This window comes from Nothobranchius furzeri, chromosome 14 (assembly GCF_043380555.1).
Source record: "Nothobranchius furzeri strain GRZ-AD chromosome 14, NfurGRZ-RIMD1, whole genome shotgun sequence".
Lineage (NCBI taxonomy): Eukaryota > Metazoa > Chordata > Actinopteri > Cyprinodontiformes > Nothobranchiidae > Nothobranchius > Nothobranchius furzeri.
In genome coordinates this window covers 31,721,541-31,741,686 of record NC_091754.1, presented here as the reverse complement: position 1 = coordinate 31,741,686, position 20,146 = coordinate 31,721,541, and the positions used below count along the sequence as shown (strand labels likewise).

The 20,146-nt window shown below is 42.6% G+C and overlaps 2 protein-coding genes across 5 annotated transcripts in view; one reads left to right on the top strand and one right to left on the bottom strand.

The window, feature by feature from the left end:
* Nucleotides 1-6,573, bottom strand: part of pdia5 (protein disulfide isomerase family A, member 5) — a 97,657-nt gene extending 91,084 nt beyond the window's left edge. The window contains exon 1 of the mRNA XM_015965905.3: nucleotides 6,445-6,573. Within this exon, the coding sequence (XP_015821391.2) occupies nucleotides 6,445-6,513 (69 nt within the window). The 5' untranslated portion in view covers nucleotides 6,514-6,573. The remainder of the gene's footprint in view (nucleotides 1-6,444) is intronic.
* A 1,917-nt stretch (nucleotides 6,574-8,490) lies between these two features.
* Nucleotides 8,491-20,146, top strand: part of sema5ba (sema domain, seven thrombospondin repeats (type 1 and type 1-like), transmembrane domain (TM) and short cytoplasmic domain, (semaphorin) 5Ba) — a 266,236-nt gene continuing 254,580 nt past the window's right edge. For 3 of the 4 annotated variants that reach the window (XM_015965908.3, XM_015965907.3, XM_015965906.3), the window contains exon 1: nucleotides 8,619-8,758. The gene's annotated coding sequence lies outside the window, so the exon portion shown is untranslated. Of the gene's footprint in view, nucleotides 8,759-20,146 lie in introns of all 4 variants that reach the window. The other variant, XM_054746665.2, reaches the window with a different exon arrangement.

The window sequence follows — 20,146 nt, the reverse complement described above, 5'->3', positions numbered from 1 at the left end:
TTTTTTTTTTTTATCGGACCGACACAGATATGTTAAAAATTACTAACATCTGCCAATACCGATATTGATGCTGATATATTGTCCAACCCTATCAGTAATATCAAAGGAGAAACAGCCGGCTGCTACCACTTCAACTTTAGGACCAACTACCAGAGTCCCAAAAAGAAAACACCATCTGAAGTCACGAACAACAAAAGACGATTGGACGTAGAAAACAGCAACTGGATTTGCTATAACAGCTTTAAATTGCTCTTTGATGCTTTAAAGAATCAGACCATTGGAAGTGTAATGCGATATGCATCTCTCATCGGCCATCAATTGGAGATTCCTACATTGCAGGTATGTGCTCATGGTTGAACTTTTTCATCAGGCACGTGTCTTCTATCCGTGCAGCAAGGACCTAAAGACATATCACAGCAGGGTGAATCACCTACAATAGCCCCACTGTGCTACTTACTGAAAATACTACAAAAATACACTTATTCACGTAATCTGACAGCACTTTGTGCACTGTTTTTAAACAGTGACATTTCATTTAAATATGTAAACATTTAGTATGTGGCATGTTTAATGTGGTATCCTGTAAAAAGATGGAACCTGAAACTGTCTTTATTAAAAACCAGGAGTGGGACAGAAACAATGCTCAGTTAGCAGAAATAAAGACTTAACCTCCAAATATTAGTAGACAGGTTAATCTGAGGTTATGTTCTATTGTCATTGTTGCCCCCTTCGAATCACGCCCACTATTCCTTAGCCATCTGTTGCTGAATTACTGCTACCTGGGAAAAGCTAGATCCTAAAGATTAGTGGTACATTGCCTACATAATCAAACAGTGTCACTGCCCAAATATACATAAAGGAGTGTACAGAAGCCAACGCCCATATTTGGTCAAACAGGAAGCAGAGCAGGATATGGTCTGCTTTACTGAACTGTGTATTAAAGTGTTTAAACTGTCCTGATGCATTTCCAATCTGGATGTAGCAACCCTGATATGATTAGCTGATCAAATTTGTCAAAGGTGTGCTTGATGTTTTGAAAAAGCATTTACATTATTCAAATTAAAAGGCCTGAAAACACACAAACTCTAAAAAGTTGATATTAAAATCTGTTTCCCATGCTTAACAACTTAACTAGGGCTGCAACAAACGATTATTTGGATAATCGATTAATCGGATGGGGTCTCGACACGATTAATCGATTAATCGGATTACATGGGGAAATTTTTAAAAACTGCTAGGGAAACGTTATTTCTCTCCTTCCTTCACTTTATTTAACACAACATTATTAGAAAACAGTTCAATAGCAGAAAAACAACATGCCATCACCTAAATTGTCTTATAAGGTGTATAGACAGAGACCCTAAGCTACATCTATCTGTGACCTAAAATGCTTGGTCCAAGTTAAACAGCTTAAGGGCAATTCTCATCTGTTTTGTTTGATCTCATCTGTTGACATATATTTTAAATGTAATTAAACATAGGCTGTGAATTAATCAAAATTGATCACTATTTCCAAAAAATGACTGAAAAAATACCAAATAAAACAAAAGTAAATGAATGCCATCCTCCTTGCGATGATGCCCTGGGCAACTGCCATAAAGTCACATCAAGAAATGCTGCTGATCATTCCAATGATCCCAAATAGACTCACATTAGGCCACATGAAAGCAACTGAACCCAAAAATATATTAACCAGTATATAACTGCACTCTCACACAACACGCCTGCAGCAACAGTTAGAACTCCTCCATCCCTTTTAAAAGCGTTTTTGCTTCTGAGGACATTGTGGTTGTAAAACCACATGCTAGTAGTCTGGCCCCGGTGTGATCAACCAGTTTCTGCGGGAATGTGACGGCGGAACCAGGGCCAGATTAACACTTTGTTGTACCCTGGGCAACAATATTCAAGGGCTCCATCATCACGACCCAAGGATCACCATAATGTGGTCACATACAGAATATTTTACTGTAATATGCAGTAAATATACTCAATACTTGAATGCCTGACAACACGTAACCCGCCCAGAGTAACCTTTGACCCACCTCGTGTGGACTGACCAATGAGGAGAGGGTCTTAACTTGAGGCCCTCTCTTCATTGGTCATTCTGCATGAGACTGACTCTCAACTGACGTTCAGTCGTAGGCAGCGAAGCTTCTCTGTGCAGTGCAAAAGCCCGGGTGGACAGTTTGTTTAATGTAGGGTGACCATATTTCCATTTCCAAACAAGAGGACAGGGGATCTGTGCCTATGACGTCACACTATGGCAACGCCACACAAACCATGTTGGGACCCATTTTTTGTAAGAACTAAATTAATATCAGATTCTGCCAATTAAAGGGCTCTAAAACAATTCATATATAAATATTTAGCATATTTAATGCAAAATCAAATTTTTCTGCTTTAGTTTTGCAACAAGGTTTTATTAATAATAAATTATTATACCTTTTGTTTTACTACAGCATCGGTACGCTTCCTGTGCACGGATTATTAAGGATGCTTGTTTCAGCTGTGAGATTAGATGATAGGATCAATGAAAAAATAAGTTGTCACACACTCCATGGAAACTTTCAAAGAATCCACAAATAGTGGCTTTCAAATGGTTTTGTTACTTTTTGCAAGTTTATAAAAGAAGCAGATGAGACAGCATGTCTGATAATTTAGTTTTTCATCTGATAATATTAGAACATGTCAGTAATGTCTGAGGGGCTTTTATAAACACCATATAACTAACACTACTGGAGAGGGCATGAATTACACAGAGGCTTCTGGGGAGCCCAGTTATTGGGGGGGGGGGGGGGGGGGCATTTTGCCTTGGCCCCCAAAATGTCTTGAAACGGCCCTGGGTGTGTGACTGAGTTTTGAAGGTGATCTGAATTGTATCAGATGTATAAATATGACATGTGTATAACTTATTGTTTTTTATAGGTAAAAACGTGTAGTGGTGATAAATCTACCTACATTTTACTTTTCAACACTTTGTTTTCAGCGCTTTGGGCTTCCTGACAGGGTTGCGGAAGGCGCTTTATAAATAAAGCTTTGATTGATTGATTGATTGATTCTTTTTTGTTTTTATTGAACTATTTTCCTGTCCTGTCTGTCTCTCATCTTCCTGCATCTCCTCTTAATTCTCCAGAAAATCTGTTGCCTGGATTCTTACCTTTTCACCTCATCAGTTACTTTTGAGCAGATCAAAGGGATCTCCTGACCGAAAAGCGCAGAGCGCGTTTTCGATGCTGCGTGAGGTGACATCACCACAGCACAGGTGATGAGCTCCGCAGTAGCGAGCTTCACAGGCACAAATAAGACAGAAAATAGAGAAGATGTGCAGACAAGAACGATCGTGTGCTAATTATAGTTTTTTGGTTGCGCCACTTTGAGAATGGACCGTGCGCTGGAAGCAGCTGCCTGGATCGCTGTGCAACAATGCGGAACCGGTTCGCAGCAGCGCAAGTCTGCCGGGCCGGCTCTCCCTCGCGCTGATCTGCCGCTACCGGCTCTCCCTCGCGCTGATCTGCCGCTACCGGCTCTCCCTCGCGCTGATCTGCCGCTACCGGCTCTCCCTCACGCTGATCTGCGGCTCTCCCTTGCGCTGATCTGCGGCTCTCCCTCGCGCTGATCTGCCGGCTCTCCCTCGCGCTGATCTGCGGCTCTCCCTCGCGCTGATCTGCGGCTCTCCCTCGCGCTGATCTGCGGCTCTCCCTCGTGCTGATCTGACTTGCTCTGGTCTGCGCGCAACGGCGGGCGGGATTCGGGAGGGGGGGGGGGCGCTTTTGGAAGAGTTGTGCGACACAACGAATCATGACGCAATTCGTTGCCAACGCTTTTAGTAATCGATTTTCATCGAATTTATCGATTCGTTGTTGCAGCCCTAAACTTAACCATCCATTTTCTCTGCTAATTCAAGAGTTAATTTTAGCTCTAATGATATTTCTGCTCTGCTTTTGCATTGTGATAAAAAGCCAAAACAATAGTTTTCTTTACAGTTGTGTGCTTTCCACCTCTCTTCTCAAACTTCAACACACACAATCTTTGAAGACGGATGACTGACGTGGATGAAAGCTGTTGATTATCACACAGACTGATTTTGTTTGCAGATTACTTACAAGGGATTATATTATAATCATTTACTGTTTTCTTCAATTCAAGAAAACAATGGAGCAGATTTTCATTAGAACTTTTTAGGGATGTGCATAGTTAACCAGTTAATTGCTGTTAATGTTGTAACCCCCCTGTGCCATGACTGGCACAGAAGTCCAATAACAAAACACCACTCGAATTTAGATCAGGGGGCCGTTCCTCCCAACCACACCTCTCCAGGTCTCACTGTTGTTGCCCACGTGAGTGTTAAAGTCCCCCAGCACAACGAGGGAGTCACCAGAAGGAGCGCTTTCCAGCACCCCCTCCAAGGTCTCCGAAAAAGGGTGGGTAGTCTGAACTGTAGTTTGGTGCATAAGCACAGACAAGTCAGAACCCGTCCCCCCACACGTAGGCTGAAGGAGGCTACCCTCACATTCACTGGGGTAAACCCCAACGTACAGGCGCCAAGATGGGGGGCAACTAGTGTGCCCACCCCTGCTCGGCGCCTCTCAGTGGGAGCAACTCCAGAGTGGTAGAAAGTCCAACCCCTCCCAAGTAAACTGGTTTCAGAACCAGAGCCATGTGTTGAGGTGAGTCCGACTATATCTAGTTGGAACCTCTCAACCTCACACACCAACTCAGGCTCCTTCCCCACCAGAGAGGTGACATTCCATGTGCCAAGAGCCAGCTTCTGTAGCCGAGGATCAGACAGCCAAGGTCCTCGCCCTCGACTACCACCCGTCACACACTGCACCCGACCACGAGTATATATATATACTGTATGAGTGTAAATAATTATTACATATAAATTAGAGATGAACTTATGGGTTTTACTAATGCTGATGGAGGTCATATGCCGCTGATTTCCATGGCTGATATCATGACATATTCCTGCTTATTTGCCTTCTAAAATGTCACAAATAACATTTCTGAAACTAATCGGTTTTTGAACACTGAATGTAACCAACTCCAAAATCTTCATTTTGCTCAAACATTTAAACAAAGATAATCAAACTAAATCAATAAACAGCAAGTGTTAAATAAATAAATCTGATAAAAGACAACTCAGTTTCAGATTATTTATTAAGCACAGGTTTTTCAGGAATGTAAATAGTAAATGTTTAATTCAAATTCATCAGCAGCACTAGGCTGCCCACAGATGTGCCTGGCTTTAAATCAGTTCTAATAAAGAGATATATCAGCTGATGATGAAATATACAAATGGTAAATAGTGGTCTGATGTATCCATCTAACCCAGATATGAATGTGTTTTAGGATTTATCAGAGTAAAACCTAAGAAATACGATTAGAAGATCTTAGAAAGTAATAAAGGAAAATAAAACACCGGTCAAACACTCAGACATGAGTCATTATAATAATGTTACAGATACCATGTAGCTAATGGCTGGTAAACCTCAAGGCTGCACGTTTTAATTGTTAAGTATTAAAGTAAAGTAGACTGAGAGTAATACTTTAGTCTTATTTCACACTGATTAAACAGTCCAGGCAAATATTACAGCGTAAACCATTAAACGGAGGCAACAATCTTATTAAAACCCAGTTTTAGGGGTTTTATTCAGCTAAGATCCAGATCAGACCTGATTAAGGATCACTTCTGTTTCACACCGGTGTTACGTCGATATGTGTTCACAAAAAATAACCCTTACCCTAACCATAACCACCCTGCCACCAACAGTTTATGTTTTGCATAAATATAATTTTAGAAAAAAATAAGTGTATCACGAATTTTATGTTTGTTTCAGGGTTATGGTTAGGACACACGTTTTTTGCGAGTGGATGCCTCAAACTCGCAGCTGGGTGCAAAAGAAACAGATCTCGAGGGGGGAGCACATATCGACGTAACACCGGCACAAAGAAACATGCAAAAGTTGTAAAGTTTCATTTCCCCTTCCAGCCGCTGAGAAACATAAGTTCCTGAAACCAAGCAGGACGCCTCTCTTGTTTATTATAAGTTGTGTGTGAATAATTAGACGTGCTGGGTTTGTTTTTCTGAGAGGATGAAGTTGACTTTACAGCTGTCTGAACATTAACGTCTGATACGGACACCGGGGAGGGACATCAGGAAAAACAGGAAACCGTCCTGTGTGTGTGGTTAATAAAAACACCTGCGACACACAAACCGGGTTTATTTTAAGCTTCATCTGGTTAAATCTCAGCACCAAGTTCAGTCAAGGGCTGTCAACTTCCCTCCCGCAGCTACCGCACACACACGCACAGGCTAGGAGCCGAGCTGGAGAGGCGTCCTTGCCGCTTCCCGACAACTACACCCGACACCCGCACGCGCTGGGGGCTCACGCGGAACCATCGCGGCTTGCTCCAAACCAAAACAGCTTTTATTCGACTCACCAGCAGCAGAAGCAGCGTGAACATTTTCTCCTCTCTCATCCTTCTCCTGTAGCGGGTCCAGGAAGCCATGATGCCGTTGCCACGTCTGGATACGCACGCGCACTCGGATTTCTACGGATTATTGGACAAAGTGCAAAGCACCATGGGAAATGGAGTTGCAATGAAAACCATGGCGGTGCGGCGCACCTGCTGATGAGCCAATCAAAGTTATTGTTTTGTGAGGACATGTTAAAAGGGTCTTGATTAGTTCTTCATCAATTAGATTGGTTCATCTATCTATCTATCTATCTATCTATCTATCTATCTATCTATCTATCTATCTATCTATCTATCTATCTATCTATCTATCTGTCTATCTATCATCTATCTATCATCTATCTATCTATCTATCTATCTATCTATCTATCTATCTATCTATCTATCTATATATCTATCTATCTATCTATCTATCTATCTATCTATCTATCTATCTATCTATCTATCTATCATCTATCTATCTATCTATCTTGTTTGCTTGTAGCATAACAGCAACTCAATGTTCAGACAGCTGAAGTGAAAACGACTTGCAAAAGTTCAGACTGAGCATCCAGAAGCGAAGAGGACATAAGCGTCGGGCTTGTCTGACTAATCCAGAAAATGCTGATGTATGAGGATTTTCAAGTTTGCAGAGAATGACTCAAAAAAAATAGTGAGCAGCAGATGTGTGGATGAAAGTGTCTTGCTGAGGTCAGATGAGACTGGTTCTTGAGAACAGAAAGATCGGCTCAAAATTCCTAAGTAGATCTGAATAACATCTCTGGACAACATCTCATTCCAGATGGACTGCAGCAGAAGGCCACAACAGGTTCTCTCCTCAGCTAAGAGCAGGAAACTGAGGCTACAGTGCAACATTCAGATGGCCAGGTCACAATTTGGTGTCACCAACATGAAAGCTAATAGACCAACCAACATGGATCCATCCTGCTGGTGGTGGGGGAGTGTGTTCTTGTCCCACTTTGGATCCCTTAGGACCACCTGCGCCTGGTTAACCACCACAGCCTACCTGAGTATTGTTGCTGACCTTCTGATGGCTACTTTCAGCAGGATCATGTCAAACATGTCACAGAGCTCAAATCATAACTGGTTTCCAGAAAATGGCCATAAGTCCACTGGACTCCCAACGACCTCCACAGCCACTAGACCTCAGTGCACCCCAGAACCAGAGGAGAATCCTGCTGGTACCAGCTCAGTGGCCTAGTGGTGGGGTTCAAAGTTCATTCGGGTCACACCAAAGACAATGGAACCCAATGCCTCCCTGCTTGGATTGGGGTTAAACCACTAAATAGTCCCCGAGCACAGCCACTACTGCAGCTCACAGCTCCCTAGGAATGGATCGAATGCGGAGGACAATTTGCACCACACACCTGTGTGTGTGTGTGTGTGTGTGTGTGTGTGTGTGTGTGTGTGTGTGTGTGTGTGTGTGTGTGTGTGTGTGTGTGGGACTTGACTTTAACTTTTACCAGTTAGGTGTCCCTAATGAAGGACCAGTGAGTGTACAATATAGAATCATCTTCATCTGGTGTCTCTCAAAAATACAATTGACGTAAAACATGTGTGAGATCATTTCCATCTTCAATAAATCACGAATAGAAGCAGCTTTACGTGTTTATGTCACATGACCTGTTTTCACCGGTCATAGTTTTGTATATCTGCTCTGAACAAACCTGAAAAACTAAATCACTCCTGCTGCCCAGTGGAGTTCTATTGCCAGGTTACCACACACACACACACACACACACACACACACACACACACACACACACACACACACACACACCAGGTATCCATCAGTGGCGTTCCAGGGTAACATATGCAGGGCAAACCTTTCCCAGAAGCCCTTCTCTCTCTCTCTCTCTCTCTCTCTCTCTCTCTCTCTCTCTCTCTCTCTCTCTCTCTCTCTCTCTCTCTCTCTCTCTCTCTCTCTCTCTCTCTCTCTCTCTCTCTCTCTCTCTCTCTCTCTCTCTCTCTCTCCCTCCCTCCCTCCCTCCCTCCCTGATTGAGGTCTGAACGGACTCGCCGGGCGCACTTCCTCCCCGTCGCGAGTCGGCCCCATCTTTAACTCCACTCCGTCCCTTCCCTCTGCCTCCCCTCGGCCCGGTGGTATCGCCCGACGGAGACGGAGACAGCGTAGTGGTCTGCTGCAGGTCGCTCAGAGAGGAACGCGCAGCGGCTGGAGGAAACGGCACTAAACCCGCTTCTGTTCCGCCTCCTCTGATTCTCTCCTTCAGTCCAACTGGCGTTTTCAGCAACTTGAGGAATAAAAACACATTTAAAGGTAAAGAAAAGACACTTTTCTCTTGTGTGCATTTGTAAAACACTCGTAAAGAAAAATAAGCGCACTTTTGGGTGTTGGTTCGCTAGTTTTAAGCTGGTTTTGTCTTTTGAAGCGGAATCAATGCTTAAAATATATAATAATATTAATTAATGTGATTAATATTGCTAGATGCTCTCTTTGTAAATGAGAGGACAGCCCTCCAGCTAAGGAACTGGCTCCTCCGGAGCTTTTCAGCAGGTCTTCGTTTCTCCCGGGACCTTTCTTTTTCTCCATCCATCACAACAAAATTAAAACTGTGACGTTTTCTAATTAAATGTGTGTCAGACACGTTTGGGTCTGTTGGCTCCTTTTCTCTCTGGGGTGAAATCAGGTGTTGTTTGGAGCAGCTCCTTTTATGTGTCGCCAGTTTTACTTTCCACTCACGTTTCATCCCAGGATCAGAGGCGCATTTGTGGGCTGCAGGAGCAGCCACCACATCTCAAACTTACTCTGTGCAGCACGCTGGTCTCAAGTTCGGGGAGATGTCAAGTTTTCGAAAAGGGAAAGTTTACAGGCAGGTTTTTTTTAGGGTGAAATGACATTCATAAGACAGTTTTCTATCGATTGATTTCTTTTCTCTCAAGTTTGGAGCGATTTTACGCATAAATCTGATTTGTGGCACAAAATAAGTTGTTTTGCTTCAACATCTGCAGGATTTCTTTCTTCTTGCGTTCATATTTCCCCTCCATTTAAAGTGTCCAACATTGATTGGCCTTATTGCTCATCACACGAAATGCTTTTTACGCGCAGGGATTTTGCGCACATTTCTCTTTATTTTAAGCGTTTCTGTAAATCGTCCGTGACGCTTATTGACCGAGGTAATACTCAGCAAGTCGTTATTCATGAGCTTTGTCAGGTGGATTAATTGCTCCTCCATTTTCCTTGATGCACTGATTTGCTTTAAATCAACTTTATATCTTTTATAGAAACAAAGAATAAACTATGGCAGCACTGAGCTCATAAAACTGCAAACGACGAACAAAGAGAGGCAGAATGGTAATAAGTAATGAAACAGGGAGCTTCCTTAGTGTTTCCAAGCTGATTGTTTGGGGTTTGAAGGGTGTTGTTCAGCGTTGGACCAAAAGAGGGCAGTGTTGAGCAGCTGTGTTGAACACCTTGCCAGGTGAGCGCTGGCCTGGCGCGTCTCCGTTCAACACACGGACACAAATGTAAGATTTGATATTTGATTGCCTGTGAGACGTTTTCCGTCTTTGTTTAGTCAAAAGTGATTAGATTTCAAGCACACGTGATGTGAACAGGCTTTTTATCGGCAGGCGGCTCACTCAGAACAGCTCTCAGACAAATTTGGCCCACTTTCTGGCTGAAAATATCACATTCACTCCACCAAACGAATCAAACAACTTACCGACTTAAACAGCTCCCCCACGTTCCCACCACCAGGCTTGTGGGAAGCACGCTCCCTTCAGTTCATTGATCCGCATTTGTTCATTTCTAACAACATCATAATGAATGTTTCATTCATCCTGGCTGAAAAGGCTGCGTGTTGCAGCGGAGAGGCTTCTACTTCTGCTGTGTGTTTAGGCTGAAAGTGAAGCTTTTACACTACTCTGCTCCAGCTTCACCAACATGTATGGTGCGAGGAAACCCAAATAGAGCCTTTGTGATGAATCAGACTATTATTAGCCCCTTGTTTCCCTCACCATAAATATTCTGTCTTTCATATTTAACCACCCCATCCATTCCCGTGGAGTCCAACCCAGCAGTTGGCTTGACTTCTGTTATATTTCACTTTGTTCATTCATCAACACGTGTGAAAACGCCAACCCCCCCACCCCAGCTTTTGATTGATATTCATTTATTCTTACAAGTTTCGTCAAGCCCACATGCTTGTCTTATGGATGATTAATGCTTTTGTGGCTGGAGGAGCTGTTTTGGTGTCCCGGTTAGGTCCTTTCAAATGGAAAATGGGTTTGATGAACTTATGAGAGCTCTTGACAGGTCCACTTTGTGAGAGGGAGTAGACCAAACTCAAACCGGTCCCCCTTCCCAGACTCATGCCACCTCTTTGTTCACGCTCACCTTCTCCATTTATCTCCCCCCTGTTGTGCTGAAAGTCCAGCGTGTGAGTGCATCGCTGCTATCTTCGTGTCATCTCATGTCCACATGAATTATTCATTGATATTAACAAATATCATAAGTGTTGAGCAGGCGAGCCAGCGGGCTCTCTGTCACAAATGTAATGAGGCATTTTTTATTGGAATTGTTTTGTTGTCGGGCTTCATTTGAGATGGACAAATGGGTATGAAAGTTTAATGACTCAAGAACCTGATCTGTCAACTCGTCCATCTGATGTTACCGCTCAAAACAAACGGAGGACGGTGCTCTCAGTGTGTGTGTGTGTGTGTGTGTGTGTGTGTGTGTGTGTGTGTGTGTGTGTGTGTGTGTGTGTGTGTGTGTGAATCCACCTAAAGAGATAACGGGAGAAACAGATAAGGAGTGTTATTAATGCTGGCCCGATGCCACACACTTTGTGTAATTTCCTCTCACAAAACTTTGTTCTATAAAACCTGGAGATAGAAACGTCTTGTCTGCCTGAGTTGACAGGCTTGTTTTATCATTTTAAAGTTCTCATCAGCCAGAAGCCGTGCAGCATGTGGGAACTGGCAGCTTTTTAGTGTGTTATTGAGTAAAGAGCATTGAAGCAACAGGTTTGTGATGCTGTCACAGCTTTCATCTCTTGTCATGCCCTGCAGCTTTCAAAGCAGCACATTTGGTTCAGTCAGGAAAACAGTGGCACGACTTTTAGATTGATGCTGATGTCATTAAAATGAATGAAAACTTGATATAAGGAACTTTCCCAGAGACACCAGTGGGATTTTGATGAAACAGGTGAGAAGACTCCGCCCCCTTTAGAGTGTTATGGTCTAAACGAGTCACAGACAGTTTGACTCTACAAAACCTATTTCATTATCTTTCATTTAACGTTAACAGATTAAGCATTCTGGTGTAAAACATCCATCCACCCATTGTACTTAACACTCAAACTTTTCTGGAGGAGGAGGATGTTGTCAACTTGTCATGTTTATTACAGGAACAGCTACAGAAATTTGGTGCGTGACCATCTGCTGCTGTCCACTTCAGAAGTCTTCATTTTCACTAGGGATGTACGTTATATCGGCATCAATATTGGTATCAGTCGATGTTAGTCATATGTTAACATATCGGTCCGATCGGTAAAACGAGGCCGATAACTCATTCACTGCCATTTTTTTTTACTGTGTGGGCGTCGGAACGAGTCCCCGCACCGTGAGAACAAACATCTCAGCTCTAAAGCGGATCTTCATCCGCATACGTCACACGTCACGTCATCAGGAAACAGAAAATCCATGTGTTAGGAGATCGTTTTGGGCCGCTGCTGTAAAAAAAAGTGAGGCGCTAACCGGAAAAGCTTCTGCCGATCACAATTCCATAACGGATTATGAAAGAACGGATAACGCTCGAAACGCGCAGATTCTTCCTGATGTAAGAGGTGAGTCTCCGCTTTGTTTTGGTTGTTTTGGTGTCGACATCATGCTAGCGCGCAACGTTCTGTCACTCTTAAAAAAACAGTAAAAGTGGTGAGAAACGCTGGCAGCGAAGGGCTTTAGCGATCAGGAAACGGCTGGCAGTGAATGAGTTAACAACCAAAATTTTTTTTCATCTTGTTTTTTGTGTGTGTATGTTTCAGAGGGTGAGTGGGGTAATGATGTGTAATTGTTTAGTCATGTGACAGTGATGGTAATCATGTCAGCATAAATGTTTGTGGTGTGTGTGTGTCTGTATGTATGTATACAATATATATATATATATATATATATATATATATATATATATATATATCGACCATAGCAGCGATATCAATTATTGGTATTGGCCCAAAATTTCACATCAATGCATTCCTAAGTTTCACACAATTTCTGTAAAGTTTACCATTGTAACCTGTAGTCCTGCCCTGAGTGAGAGATGCAGGTGTGTGGTAACCATGGCAACCCAAATGAATCACTGGCAGCAGCTTTTACACATTTTGCTGTTTGAGTATCTTTCTTGAACATTTTCTGCATCAGATCAAAGGTTTTGTGTTCTAGTGTGAGAACCTCGGGCAGTAGCTTCACTGACTCTTCTGTACTTCTTCGCTCATTATTCTCTTGTTTCCAACCAGCTCTCTGAAACATTTGCTGCTTGTTAAACAAACAAGGCTTCAGTTGATTCTTTAAAAATTCAACAGAGGGGAAAAAAACACATTTATCACTTTATAAAGTTGTTGAAGGATCTCCTAGCCGCTGCTGTACGGCGCCCACTTGAGGTGAGCCAACTCTTGATTGAGAATTTGCGTCCTCTTTAGAAAAACTTGAGGTTGTTGTGAATGTGCAGAAGAAAGCTATTAGACTTCTAAAGTGGCCTTGTGGAGCAGGATTGACATGGTAATGAGGTCTGAGGAGAACAACGAGGCTGTGCACATGCAGACCAAGCGGAAAACATGCTTCTCTTGTTGTGAAGATGCTTCAAGGAGAGGCAAGAAACCTGGAGAGATGTTAAAGTGGCTCCATGCATTCAGCTGCTGTGAGGAATCTGCTGCTCTCTGTTATGTAAATATAGTTCTAGATTTGAAATTACAGCTTGGGGCACTGAGACTGGAGGTGACAGCCTTCACCTCCATACCCACAGAGGCTGTGCTGCCTCCTCACCTGAGTCTGAATACGCCGCCACAGGGGGATGAAACGACTGTTGCCATTTTCAATTCCCCCCCACTCCACATCCTGATTGAGGGCTTACGTCTGAGCGCTCCTCTTTTTCTAAAGTGAAATCCCTTCTCAGCCAGTTGATGGCAGGAACAAGCATATCTGGTTGTGGTCTGACTGTTAGTTTCAGGGTTGATGTGAGTTTGTGGCCAATTTCACTGTAAAATAGAACCGCAGCTTCCATTCACCACCGCAGCAACCTGATGAAAATCTGCATTTGATTTGAGCTCAGTCTTCTTGCACGGAGGGAGAAAGTGCTCTCGTGATAGGCAGACAATTTGAGCAGGAGGCTGGCGGTCTGAGCCGGTTGGTTGGAATGAATAATTCCACAATGCCTGTCTGGGTCCCCTCAGCCTCCCAGGGTCTCATTGTTCCTGAATGCAGAGTGCTCTTGGCGCGGCCTTCGCTCGCAGGCTCCCCGTGTTTGTAACCTGGCCTCTCTGCTTCGACGCACAACCTTGCTGTCTGTGAAATCCGATATGGAAGCAGGCTCCTGCACTCCGTCTGCAACCCTACTAATTAAAGCTTGATCCGACCCAACGGTCTCAATTTGTCTCTGGAACATTATCAGCTTTGTTTATCCTCCGCTTTGCAACCTCGTTATTATTGTTGCTTAAAAACGAAACAGGAATTGAAATTAAAAATGCATCCAGTTCGCCAAACCAGAAAAACCAAACAGGAGAATTTTCAGCTCCTTGTGGAGTTATTTTTCATGCAACAGTTTCCTGAGAAATGCTTTCACCATTATTTGATTTTACTGAGTAAATGAGTGATTTTAAAACAAAGAAATACATTTTTTATGAACAAGCTTTCATTTAATCGCCACTCTCTTTCTGCAGTTACGTCGTGTTTCCCAGCTAAAAGACAAGATCTTACAACTCCTGTCATTCCTGCTTTTTTTTTTCTTCATTCATTCATTCCTATTGTTAACCCCATTACAGGAGGTGTGTGTGTGTGTGTAAGCATGCGCTCATACCCACGTGTACGCATGCGTGCATGTCTGAGCAATCTGATTTTGCTCTTTGTGTGCATGTGAAGCGGACGTGAAGGCATGTGCCTTTTCTCTCCCATCCCTCCTCTGTTGAACCCCGGCATGGTCTGAGCTGAAGGGGAATAAAAGAGGAGAAGAAAGTCCTCCCACAGTTGATTTGGCCATTGTAGGAGAGGCGTACACACTATTGCCATTGATGCTCTATGTGCACGTCTGAAACAACCAGCTTTAGGGAAGGAGCTCATTCAGAGCCTGATGTGACCCGGAGGACGGTTTGGGACGATGGGTGTTGTGCTCATTGTTGGTCGGTGGGAACGTTGTTCTCTTTTTCCCAACTTTAACTGTTTCTGTGAGCTGGATGGTTTCTCAGGTTGTCTGATTTTACTATTTTCAAAAGTAAATTGTGACTTCAAGTTTAACAAATGACCTTATTAAAGACCCAGCATCCCGTTAGAGCAGGGGTGTCGAACTCAAACTCACACGGGGCCGAAATGAAACTCTGGGACGGAGTCGAGGGCCAAACTTCATATTTTTTGAAAAAGTGACTGCAAATTTGCACATTTTCTTTATCAACATATATGCAATTTTGAACCTTTAATTAGGAAACAAACTTATTTCTGCATTAACACTGAATGTGGAATAACCAAATTACACACGAGCAAGTCAGTTTTAAATACAAGGCATCAGTGGTATTCATTACTTGTGATATAATCAGCATTTTTAAAATCTATTCAGGATTTATGTTTTCTTGTTGTTTATTCATTTTTCTTACATTATATTCTCCTTTTTCTCTCCTGTAATAAGTGTCATCGCTGCTGTGACGTCTAGCTTTCCCCACTGAGGAACAATAAAGGGATTTTCTATTCTATTCATCTATCTGCAGCCTTTCCACTTCCTGTTTACTGTAGGTTAAATCTTTTCTCACGGGCCAACAACAAAATAAAAATATCATTTTATCTTAAATGAAAATGCAATATCTCACCTGTTAACTTTCATGTTTTGGAGCTGAAAAAGAGCATAAAACCAACATATTTAAAGCTCAGTTTGCTCCACTGGTTTACTGTGATGCTCACCTGTTCCAGCCAGATACCTGCATCATGGGGTTGATCTGAGCTGAGGAGGAGACTCCTGTTGTTTTGTTTATCTTCATCATAATAATGACAACATTAGATGACAACAGGTGCTCACAAAGGTTTGTGCTGCTGAACATGTCTGAGCAGCTTGACCACGTTGTTGTGTGTCGGGGAGGAAACACGACAGCAGCCACAGAGTCATGCTGGTTTGAGCGTGTCGCTGTTCACTGGAGTTATATCGGCTCTGTCTGGACGTTAGTTGGAAAACTTTCTCTTTCAGTCGTGAACACATTACTGAGCGGCTAGAATCTCCGTTTCTGGGCTTCAACGTCAGAAAATAGCTGAGTAAACTCGGCGCTGAGTAAGAGGAGTGTAGTTTGTCCAAGACAGCGGAGCTACAGACACCAGCAGCAGGCGCTGGAAAAAACACAAAGGAGGGGGTGCGTCGGCTCCGCGCTAACGCCGCAAAGCATCATGGGAGTTGAAGTCTTTGCGGTAAAATCGGCCAGCGGGCCAGTTTTAATATATTTTTGATATTTATCTCGCGGGCCACATAAAAATGCTCCGTGGGCCGCATCTGGCCCGCAGGCCTTGTGTCTGACATATGTGCGTTAGAGAATGTCATTATCCATGCTGCTTTCTAGATTTTAACCCGGGTCATTTATGTTGGGAACTTATGGAATTAATAAAACACTAAAGATCTCACTCGGCCTTACTAGTTGTCAGCAAAAGCATAAGTTATCATGATATTCTCGTTCCTATAAAGAAGCTCAAAACCTAAACTTCCCTATGGAGTCCTGTCTGACTGTATTTGGTTGAATGTTGGAGCCAACAATGAGCTGTTGAAACAATGCTGGAAACAATCCTGCAGGTGTCTTACTGACCTGAGATCTGGTGGCTGTCATTGTGAATTACAAAACAGGTGTGAATAATGTCCTGATGCTGGTAGAGTCTTTTGCCTGACTGAGTTTAATCTGGATTTGCTGTTTCTCTGACCGTTTCTGGCAGATTGTTTGGCATCAACAAAATAAAAACCGCAAAAAGTGCATTCCTATAAAGAACAGCCGATTCCGTTTGGTTGAATTTTAGCCCAACATACTTTCCTCCCAAAAGGGAGTCACTGAAACAGAGACACGCCTCTGCTTTGTGAAATATTATTCTGACTCCTTCATACAGGGATTGGATGAAGATGCATGTGAAATTCTTGGAGCAATTATCTACATATGTAATTATGCACTGAGAAATCAGAAAAAAATATGTGCGCTTTGGGCGTTTTGCTGTTTGATTTTATAGCCCGGCTTCAGTTGCAAAAGCGCCAGAGAGCGAGAGGCTATCAGCTAAAGCAGAGAGGAGACCCTGAAGCGTTTACCTAAACTTTTATCAGCTTGGTTTGTTTCCAGCATTGGACTTTGATTAACGTATAGCTGCTTGCTGGAGAGCGTGGCGTGTGCATTTCTGCTGGTCAGCAATACGCTGTTTCTGAACGCTGCAGTTAGTCTGAATATGTTTATGTTTGCAGCCACGTCTCTGCATTGGCTTTTTGTTTTGGTGTTTTCTGAAATGCTCTTGGCTACCAGCAGTGGGTGAAAGGAGGCAGCTGCTCTTCCCATTCCTGTAGCATATATAATTGGACAACCACATGTCGGGCTTTGATTTGCAGCATGAGCCTAATGATTTTCTAGCTCTAAATATGATTCAGTACAGTTGTCCCTCAGCCAGATCGCTGTTTGAAATGTTCTGCTGCAAGAGAACGTGGGAGTAACAGACAAAGCTCTAATTTTTCTCCCTAAAAACTCTCCTTGAACCTTCAGAGGATTGTAGATAGATATGTGTTCAGACTCAGGTTTTATTGCTTCTTATTATTGTTGAAAATGTCCTTTTTGAGTCTTTCTACAGTAAAATTTCCAAAACAGACAGTTCCTTAAAGACTTGATGGATCATCTGAAGACAATGAGCCTACGCGTATTGATATTAGGGATGCACTGATATTAATTTTTGGGCCGATACCGATATTCAATATTAAGTCACTGTTATGGCCGATAACCGATATTTGCCAATACCAATTTACATTTCTGAAATCAGCAAATTTTGTATAAACTGAGCTGAATTTTTGAATGTTTTGCTTTATTTCTATAAAGTGGAATTTGTAATATGTTATTTACACACACACCACACACATTTACGCTTCCGCGATGATTACCATCACTGTCACATGACTAAACAAATAAACATCATCACCCCCCTTACCCTCTGAAACAAATACATAAACAGAAACAAGATGGAACCAATATCAGTTGTTAATATCGGCCCAGTTTACCTATCAGACGGATGCCGATATGTAAAAAAAATGTTTAACATCGGCCAATACCGATATTGATGCAGATATATCGTGCATCCCTAACTGATATTTCTTTGAATGGCCCTCTAACGCTTTGGTGTTTCTATTGGCTACATGACTTTAGCTACTTATGTTCAAATGAAGTAAATTTTGACCACTGCTCCAAGCTTCATGATGCACGAGTTATTTGGTTGATGTTCTCCAAAACCATCTTTGTTTAGTGATTTGAGTGTTGTCATTCTGGCCACTTTAGATGTACAAGGCCTATAAAAATAATCAACATGATGACGTTACTCAGAACTCATTAAAGTTGGTATTTGTTCCATTTTAGTAGAGAAAATACTGAGTCTTCTCCAAGCACATTGTTGAATCCTTACAGCAAATTAGAAAGTTCAGAACTAACACTCTCCGAGTTAAAGTGAACACTTCTTCAGAGTTTGTTTGTTTATTGTTTATTTATTTGGCAGATGCTTTTAGCCAAAGCGACTTACAATTTATAACCTATAGGGCATGTTGTGATCTGTGGGGGAAACCGGAGTACCCGGAGGAAACCGACGCATGCATGGGGAGAACACGCAACTCCACGCAGAAAGGCCGCAGCCGAGTTCCGAACCTGCAACCTTCGTGCTGCGAGGCAACAGTGCTAACCACTGCGCAACCATGCAGCCAATGCACCATGCAGTTTATATGGGAACCACTGCTTCAGTGCTAAATCGACACTTTTAAAAGAGTTAACAGTTTAACACCAATTTAGTGTTAATACGGAAATTAGTGCTGCACAATATATCGAAAAATTATCGTCATCGGGATAGCAGGACGTGCGATAGGCCCATCGCAAAGCACGTCAAAAACGGCGATAAATGTTTGGTTCAAACATTTCCATCCGTGTCATACATCAACTTTTTGTAAACCAGCTCTGTTTTTTTACGCGGAAGTAGTATTTGACCAATCAAATGTAGTCCTTCTGATATGTGGCCAATCAGATGGGTCCGTTCACGTAATACGCCCACCCCCTACGTTAGGATGGGGGGAACGCAACACCCGAACTGAGTTAGCGGCGCCGTTCCCTTGTTCGTCATGCTGGCTCAGAGCAACGAATGCACTTTGTGCTGAGGTCTCTGGAATCAGAGCTGCATTCAAACGTGAACATGAGTCCGCTCGGTGTCGTTAAGCAGCTGATAATAATCAGGCTGACTCCGACACGTGCCGGTGAACCAACCCACCTTCATGTCGCTAGTGTTCCACCGGGTGGTGATGTTAGCCCCAGGCTCCGGTTAGCTTCCAGCTAAAAGGCTACAGCACTCTCCTCCCAGTCCCACCCTGCTAAAGAGGGCCTGGAAAAGTTCCCCCACACATCAAAGTGATTTTTCATTTATGAGCTTTTATAACCTTGTTCATCAGGATAGTTGATTTGCTGCTGCACATAAACTCAGTCAGAAGCTCTGCTAGCCAGTTATCTTAAGAGGAGCTAGTTCAGTTTGTTAGCTTGTTATCAGAATCATAGTTGCAGTTTCATCATCTGAGCTGCTTTTTAAGATCTAGGTAAACTTGTTCAATTTGGGGTTAAAAACAAACGTTTTCACATATTTTCCATGTAATTTTTTGCCAGTTCCTCTTCTGAAAGGTAGACAATTGTTTTTCTCTTTCCCTCAGAAATTCTTAATATTCTCCTAGTTTGGCCCGGCACAGTTCACTTCCCAATTGCAGCAACAGCCTTATATCATAACCACATAAGTGGAGAAAATGCTCAGTCGCAATGAGAGAATTTGCTGTTGCATTTAAGTGATGTTAACTATTATTTAACATTTAAACTTATTTTCAGATTTTTATTATTTATTCAAAAACCCTGGTAAGGGATGTTTTTCTGTATTTGGAGCATCAGAAAAAGTTTTATGGTGGAGGTGATGTTTTAAAGTCACTGAGAAACTGCATGCATGCAGTTTGTTGTTTTGCTGCTAATACAGTAGCAGGTGCAGCTGCATAATTTTTCAATAAAAATGTTATGTTGTAATGGAATTCATGCATTAGTCTTTGTTTGCTTTGAACCCAGAGCAGACGTCAGACGCCAGACGACATCAACACTGCATACTTTAGTATTTGTTCATTTATCACGAGTAATATCGATATCGCAATATTAAGCACTGTTATCGAATATCGCAGGTTTTTCTAATATCGTGCAGCCCTAACTGAAATCTTTTGGTGTTAAAT